Source organism: Echinops telfairi, unplaced genomic scaffold, assembly GCF_000313985.2.
Source record: "Echinops telfairi isolate 266 unplaced genomic scaffold, ASM31398v2 ScPeMD7_443;HRSCAF=831, whole genome shotgun sequence".
NCBI classification, from domain to species: Eukaryota; Metazoa; Chordata; class Mammalia; order Afrosoricida; family Tenrecidae; genus Echinops; species Echinops telfairi.
The window spans coordinates 43,504,082-43,512,848 of NW_022104341.1; the positions used below are offsets into that span (position 1 = coordinate 43,504,082).

At 36.1% G+C, this 8,767-nt stretch overlaps 1 protein-coding gene across 2 annotated transcripts in view; it reads left to right on the plus strand.

The window, feature by feature from the left end:
- The window catches only part of ADGRL4 (adhesion G protein-coupled receptor L4), a 184,877-nt gene that overhangs the window by 100,289 nt on the left and 75,821 nt on the right, over positions 1–8,767 (plus strand). For both annotated transcript variants that reach the window (XM_045291977.1, XM_045291978.1), the window contains exons 12-13: positions 14–234; positions 357–423. In XM_045291977.1, coding sequence (XP_045147912.1) covers positions 14–234; positions 357–423 — 288 coding nt within the window. The remainder of the gene's footprint in view (positions 1–13; positions 235–356; positions 424–8,767) is intronic.

Consider the following 8,767-nt stretch of genomic DNA (forward strand, 5'->3'; position numbering starts at 1 on the left):
CTTTGACTTTTAGCTCTTCTGTTCCATCATTGCTGGGCTGCTACATTACTTCTTTTTGGCTGCCTTTGCCTGGATGTGCATTGAGGGCATACACCTCTATCTCATTGTCGTGGGAGTCATCTACAACAAAGGATTTTTGCACAAGAATTTTTATATCTTTGGCTACCTAAGTCCAGCTGTGGTCGTTGGATTCTCAGCAGCCTTAGGATATAGATACTATGGCACCACAAAAGTGTAAGTTAAGATACGCATTTGAAATGTAATTCTGAATACACTTTGTCATATTATTCAGACTGTTGCTTTGTTGAAGTGTACTCAAACATATTTATAAATTGTATTTATTATTTACTTTTCAGATGTTGGCTTAGCACAGAAAACAACTTTATTTGGAGCTTCATAGGACCGGCATGTCTGATCATTCTTGTATGTATATTTAAAATTTCTATCAGAGTTCAAAAGAATGATGATTAAGTGATGTTTACATTTTGAGTAATTGAACACTTTCATTCTTGGAAAGAACTATCACCACTTTATAGTACATCACTTATTCGCATTTTACATTTATTGTATTACTGCAAAAAGTGCATCTATATCTGAAACTCAAACCTCTCTTGAAGATGAACAGGATTCTGCATAACATGTGTTTCACAGGAAGAAACACTTTCCATTTATCAGTAGTATTTCAGCATACTTCAATACTCGACAGTGTGCCAACAAGCTGGTAATCTGGTATCTTAGATGTTTATGTTCTTTAATCTTTTATCGATGATCGGTCATCTTGGAAGATTAGACTGTCATTTTTCTAGTTTTATCCCTCTCATGTACCCTGTCATCATGAAAGTGACTTTCAACTAAATTGTGACCTTGGAGACAAGAACCCTCTATTTCTTGTGAGCAGACAAGTCATATATTGATAGTCCTATTTCAACAAGGAAGAGGGCCTTTTAATTCTTATTGGAAGTGGTTTCAAACCTACAAATTTGGCAGGTATGATATGTTCCATACTAAACAAAGGCACTTTTATATGTCTCAAGAGCATTTCTAAGTGCTGTAAGTTTCCAACAACCTTTCTGAATATAATAGTCTCTCAATGGATATAGAAAGTCTGACAAGACTCCAGGAAATGGAATGAGTCGTCAAGAGAGGAATTGTGACAATGATTTAGACGATGTTTTCACATATGTTTTGATGACAAACTAGCCAGCTTTTTGGCCCTTTTGTTGTTATTGCATTTGTCTGTTTGTAGGTTTGCTATCTCACCCTGGTCCCATGAGTTATTTATGATTGCAAAGGAGCAGATAAATGCAAAGCACAGAATTTTCATGAAGGTTTATTTTTCAAAGATGTGGGTGCAATAAAATGCATTCAGAGTCCAACTTCTTAATCATTACAGAAAATCGTTTATGATTTTCCACAATGATCCTGGCAATATGAAAAGAAACCATTGTCTAGATTTCAGCTAAAACAATTTCAGAGATAATTTATTATGTTTCCAAAATTGTCCACCCACTTAAATATACTGACTGAATAGTGTATCATTCATACTTTGTCATCTGTGAGCCCCCTATGCATATTTTGTATGAAGACATTTTACATATTCTATTTTTACTGCTTCCCTATGTACAGAGTGGATAGTCTTAGATCTTGATTCTTACAAGAGATAGTTATGTAAAGCAGTGATTTCTGTGGTTTAGATGAAAAGTTGCAGGCAAGAAATTATACTGAGTATAGGAGAAAATAGCATATTTCCTTTAAGAAAGGAAAATTGTTTTCTAAAATTGCTTTTTAATAGTTGTTTATGTAAAAGAAAAGACAACTTTGGATTACTTTATAGTAGGATCTATAGTGTTTAGATATGGTTCTTTGAAAATAAGCCCTGCAAACTTTCCTTTAAATGAAAAACGTTACCCTGTTTTTGTCTGAAATTAATTAACCAATCCATCTTCTGCACAATTACAGTCTAATGATCATTCCCAGGTTAAGAGGGTGATGCATCTTACAAAATATATGAGACAATTTATTTTCACTCTAGAACTTAATCATATTTATTTTATTGATTAATTTTTAAATAGCATGTATACTGTAAGTAATAATTTTACAAGAATCAATTCATTTACTCCGTTTCTCCCCGTTTTGTGCTGATAGGCAGAGTATTAGTATACAATTGTATAACACAATATTGGGAAATGTTTACCGGTGACCCCGGAATAGGATCTCATTCACAGTAGAAATCATAGAGATGTTGAAATATACCACACATTCTTTTAAGCTAGGAATTGAGGCTGATGCCTTCTACAAGTCAGACCCTCTATATGACAGTAGAGGACTGAGGAACTGGGTGCACAGGGGATGGTGACTTAGAGCTAGGTGTCATTGAATTTTGGAGATAGACAGCATTCCCTCCAAGAAAGTTTCCTTTTTCTAGATAAAAAGGAGCATGCCACCCCTACCCCCCAACTGAAAATAAGTTGTTGGGGGGCACTAAAAGTTTTCAGTAAGCTTATTGTCCCGCTCTCAGATGGAACGCGTGCAGAAGGGTGAAATCTTCCTGTCTCCCTGCCATATGAGAAGAGCAGAACTCCTCATCCAGCTTTTATGAGTTCGACATATGTGTCTTGACTGTGGACCAAATACAAACATAACAACTGTCTTCTGCTTTTGATTCTGGAGACTGCGTGCTTACTTCCGGACCCCTTAGCAACACCAACAAGGAAAGGAACGTCATACAGTACTTCAAGAAGTAAAATGATAGAACAACAAAAAAAGAACTCCCTCGATGCACCGCATAGTGACCCTTGCGATGACTAACCAAATCTTACTGTTCCCTCAACACATAAAACATTAGACAAAGGAGACATTTTGACGCTGCTGATAAAGCTGTTAGGTCAGGGGAGGTTATGTGAAATTAAATTAAATTTCAGTAGAATAATCAGGGCCAAGGTGTACGTACCCCAAAAGCCATGTGTAGCATCTAAGACAAGAGGATGCCATTGCATAAACTGAGACTTCCAGGAGTAATAAGAACCAAATAATGTTAAATAACAAATAATGCTATAACCCCTCCCCAGCTTCACCAAAGTGTCATCGGACCCAATAGCTACACGCACACATATATTCTAAGATGCTGAATGGAACAAGCATAAAAAATTAGGTTGTTTTTAAATCTGAAAGCTTCTAAAACTGTGGCATGTGGATTTATACCAGAAAGAAGAAAAAGGTTTATGTGTCTACTATATTTGCCATTTTAGGGATAGAAATTATGTACTGATTGGAAAAGTATTATCCCTTGCTTTGTAATATTCTGATAGGTAAGGATTTCATGGCACATAATTAATTTTGCTACATAAATTGAGTTCTCCAGCATAATGAAAATACACAGGAAATAAAAGCTATCCTTTCCTATCCATAGTATCAGTGAGCGGAAATGTGATAAAGTTCCACATATAATTACATATGAATGATCTTGGTGACAAATGGAAGAGATTAATATGGATTAAGCAATCATACAATGTTTTCTCAATGGTGGAGTGATTTGTCTGTGGATGTGCCAAAGACAAAACATTGCTTTATATAACAGGAAATGGGAAAAGGTTTCACAGTGGGAACTAGTTTCAATCAAAGAGTCCAGCTACCCCTCAGAGGGAAAGGACACAGCAAGAATTTAGTCAATTTTATAAAAATGACAATACCAGAAATTTTAAATATCTATATTATCTCTTTTATGATTAGCATTCAAGAATCACCCTTTCCTAGAATGCATTACTTTCCTTCTCTTGATGTCATTCATTTTAATCTGATTTCACCTCTATAAATATATGTATACATTCCCCTCTCCTTCATACTTACATATTTCTGTCCTTTGCTAAACTTATGGCATTATTAATAACAATACTGAGAATTATTTGAAATGTTCAGATTATTAATCTCCTGCTACATTTGAAACCTACTTGTTCACCTTGTTTTCTCATCCCCCACTCAATACTAAAAAAGGCAGAGAATAACTAGTTTTAATATTTGCTATTCTTAAGCCATAATTTTATTATCTCGTTTTATAGTTTTAAAATATAGAACTTGATTTGAAAGGGTAACAGAATAAAGGTCACTTGATCAATGTTGGGACTAGAACTAAAATTATTGCTGTCTTAACCTAAAGTTTGCCTCTTCATTTAACCCGCCCTTTTTTGTGGAAACTGTTGGGCTTATCATTATGCTTCCACTACCTTTCATTAATTTCAAGTACGCAGAATTATTTTTTCCCAGCTTGGCTCAAGTAATGGGTGCTATTAATGACAAAAATATGACGGTCTATTTTTCGTCCCTGGTATGCTCCTTGCACTAAGGTATAAGCATTCTCAATGTGTTGGTCCAGTTGCCATGTGCTGGTATATTCAATCTTTCAAATAACTCAATAAAATAGAGGGTTGGGGGAGCATGTGACTTCTAATATTTTAAAGTTAAAGAAAACAAGGCTTATGGAGATTACAAAGTAAGTAAATACCAGAGTTGGAATTCACACTCCTGTCGTCAAATCTATAGTTGGCTTTCTTCTACTGATAGTTCCCCACTACTTACAGTCTAAATACCATAAGCAAATGTATAAAGTTCTCATAACTCTTGTTGGTAGGTGCTATCAACTTGATTGCCACGTGGACCTAGCCTATGTCCAACAGAATGAAATACCACACCATCCTCCCCATGGTTTGTGATGTTTGAGCCCATTGTTGCAGCCACTGTAATTTAATCTCATGAAGGGCCTGCCTCATTTTCCCCGACCTTCTACTTTCTCAAGCATGATGTCTTTTCTAGAAACTGGTCCCTCCTGGTCATGGACGTGATCGTGCATGTGAGACAAAGGCTTTCTATCCTCACTTCTAAGGAGCATTCTAGATGTACTTTCTCAAGGAAGGTTTGCTAGTTCTTCTAAAAACCATGGTACTTTCAATATTCTTCGTCAATACCATAATTCAAATGCACCAGTTTTCTCCAGTCCCTCATTTATTAGTCAGCTTTCACATGCACATGAGGTGATTGGATATAGGAAGGTATGGGTCAAGCGTCCTTTAGTCTTTAAAGCATCCTCTTTACTTTTGAACCCTTGAAAAAGGTCTGATGTGACACATTTGCCCAATACCATATGTCCTTGAATTTTCTGACTGCTACTTCCATGAGAATTGATTGTGGATCCAAGTAAAATTAAGCCCTTGATAACTTCAATCTTTTCTTCATTTATCATCATGATGTATTTGGTACAGTTATAAGGATTTTTTTGTTTTCTTTAATGTAAGTTGTGTTGAAGTTTGTGTCAATCAGTCTGCTTCAGATGCTTTCTCTCTTCCAATGGCCTTCTATTTCCCAAACCTAGCATCTTTCTCCAGGGTCTTGTCTCTCCTGATAATGTGTGCAAAGTTTGTGAAGCAAAGTCTTCAGATCCTTGCTTCTATGGAGTGATGTGGCTGTAACTCTTTGAAGACAGATCTGATAGTTCTCCTGGAAGCTCACAATACTTTCAATAGTCTTTTAATATTTACCTGGGTAATAGGCAGCCTAATCTTTCTCCCATGGAGCTGCTGGTGGATGCAAACTACTGACCATGTGGTTAGAAGTGTATAGCCCTCTACACTACTTCATTGACTGTACTCATTCTAGCTGAATTCTGCTTACTTCTCAGCGTAATTTCACAATTCATGAATCTATACCACAAAGGCTCCAAGATCATTATCCAGGTTAAAATCCTGCTGTCTTTTTGAGGTGTGTGTGTGTGTGTGTGTGTGTGTGTGTGTGTGTGTGTGTTTTCGGCACTCAATATTTCTGTCATTTGCAAAGTTCTTTTGACCAATACACAACTTCATGCAAACTTTTCCAGGTATTCCTAGTTGTAACCATCTCTTGTAGTGCATGGGTGGTCCAAACAGTTAAAGCGCTTGTCTACTAACTTTCAGTTGGAGGGTCAAGTTCACAGAGAAAAGGCCTGACAGTTTTCTTCCAAAGAAAGCAGCCATTGAAGTTCCTATTAAAAAAGAGTTCTACTCTGACATACATCAAGGCACACATGAGTTGGCCAACAAGATGTGGTGTCAACTCAGTGCTAACTGGTCTCCCTCATCCTATGTGCACACATACCAAAGTTTTTGATTCTACTCCTGTACAATATTTGTAATACTCGGCCTTGTTAAAACTCATTCCAATCCCACTGCCAATGAGGTGATTCCCTTTCATAGCAACTCTCCCTACCGCTCATTATAATTATCAGTGTACTTTACACTACACATCCCCACACAGGCACGCAAACCTATGAGTCTCTCACTTTGATCAGTAGCTGGTACCCCTGGGTTGTGCAATTTTCAGAGCCACAGTGTAGCAAATGGCACTAAGGGCCACCTTCCATTCTTGGACCCAAGGATTATAAAACCAGCTACCCTTTTTTTGATCACCCCAAAATACATAAGTATATAGTACATCTTGAATATAAATGCCCATTTTAATTAACCTTTGAGGGAAGACGGTGATTATAAGGCAGCAAGAAAAAAGCATGCATTTTTTTCTTAATGGTTTCAACTTCTCTGGACCCAGGGTTCTTAACATGTGGAGGAAGATAAACATGCTGGCTTCTAAATCACATGTTGTGGCCAAACAAAACAGAAATTTTAAAAATTCACAACCTCCCTGAAAATTAAACAATTAATTAGTTATCATCAAATCTATGTCAACTCACGGCAACTTTATGTTTATCGGGCAGATTGGTGCTACAGAAGATTTTCATTGGCTATCATTTGGGAGTAGATCATCAGGGTATGCTTCTGAGGTAACTCTGCATAGACTTGAACCTTTCACCTTCTGGTTATCAGCCAAGCACATTTACTTTTTGCAATTGGAGAGAAGAAGCTCATGATAATTGGGGAACAATCCTAACTTTCTTCATTTTTAACTTTTATAGTAAAAATTAAACTGGGCTAATTTTATAACCAGATTTGAATAGTGAAACTTTTGTGCAAGTGATTGAATGTGTAGATACATAGTGGTATGTGCGTATGCATACATTTCTGTAAAAATTTTAGTGGTATTTTAATATTGATAAAGATGTAATCATAACAAGATATAATTGTAATGCATGTGCCCATTACTATTTAGAATGTATTAGAAATACCAGTGCATTCTGTTTTAACAACTTATTCTGAACAAATTTGCTAAGACTTTTACTCCACGGAAATAGCTTACAACAACTTGCAATAACTTTCATTCTTACGAAGACTCCTTGCATTTCTACTAGAGAGTTAAGTTCAGGTGCATAAATGCTCTTTGCTTGGTTTTTGGTTTGTATTTTGTTGTTGTTTTAATAAACAGGGCCTTAGGGCATGTGCGGTTTGAGATTATAATGTAAAACACTTCTGAGACAATGTGGAAATGAATAGGAACTAAATTTGTTCAGCACTGATGAGTTTTTACTAACCCTAAGTATGTGGTTTTAAACAAATATTCCGACTTTCAACCTACTGTGATAAAGTATTAACTGGTTGGGTAGTTAAGCAGCAACATCTTTTGCATTGATCACATGAAAGTACTTCCACAGGTGTTAGCTTATTAATATTAAGGATCTCTTAGAATTTTGAGGTCTGAACCAATGACCCCATTGATTCTCCCTATGAATTGCTACATGAGGATGTTAAGATTGTGACTCTACATGAAAAGGCCTAGCCATGCTTTTGAAATATTGAGCTGTACAAAAGAAGCTTCTAAATCTCTGGAAAGCAAGCTGCAAACCAAAGATAATTTTCATGATTTGTTTCTTCAATATTTTATTCTTTAATGTTGAATTTCTTTCATCTAAAACTGTGCAAACCATTAGATTCAAGTGCACAAATATAAAGAAGAGTTTGTGAAAATAATTTGATTTTTAAATATAAATAAAAGTTTCCCATAGGCACTTTTAGCATTGAAGAATAGAGTGGCTTAGTTGATGCAAACACTTGTTAAGCTACAGCCAAACAAGAGACTTTAAATTTTTGTTTTTTTCATTATGAACTCTGATTTGAATTTAAATAGAAACTCCCACAGAGTGTAGCGGTGCCCCGGGTTACGTACTGGACTCCTGGCCATGAAACATGCCAGTAAAGCTTTGGGTGAAACATGAGATCATTTGTTCCCATATAGATTCATAGTTGGGACATATTAAGGAGCAGTGTTATACTGCCTTATAGGGTCACAAGGAATCAGAATTGACTTGATGGCAGTGGGTTTAGTTTGGGGTACACTGTTACTACATCACTTCATTTTCAGATTTGTCCAGAACTCCAATCACCTTTTTCAAGGGTTATCAGTAGTTGTTCTTGGTATTTCGAAGTCTTTTCATATGCCTTCACCAGGTAATACCTATCAATACCTACTCAAAATTTACTTTCTTATATTGCCCTTTAAAAAACAGGTAATGTATAGCCATCATTCAGTTAAATAGACTCACAACTTTTTTTTTGTGCAAATTACACAAGATTTGGAAAAATATAGAAATATTACAAGACTGTGTAAAAGTTTAAGTGAACATTTCATTACATACCCTTACACTCTGTGACTAACAACTCTTCTTTTTCCCCCAACCATTTTATTAGGGACTAATCCAAATATCATATAATTCCACAGTTCAAGCACATGAAGTGCACAGCAATTATTGCACAATTTCTACCACAATCAGTTTCAAAACACTTTCTTTCTTCTTGAATTTCTTGATATCAGCACCCCTTTCTCCTGCTCACTCCCCCCCCACCCCCAACTCCCT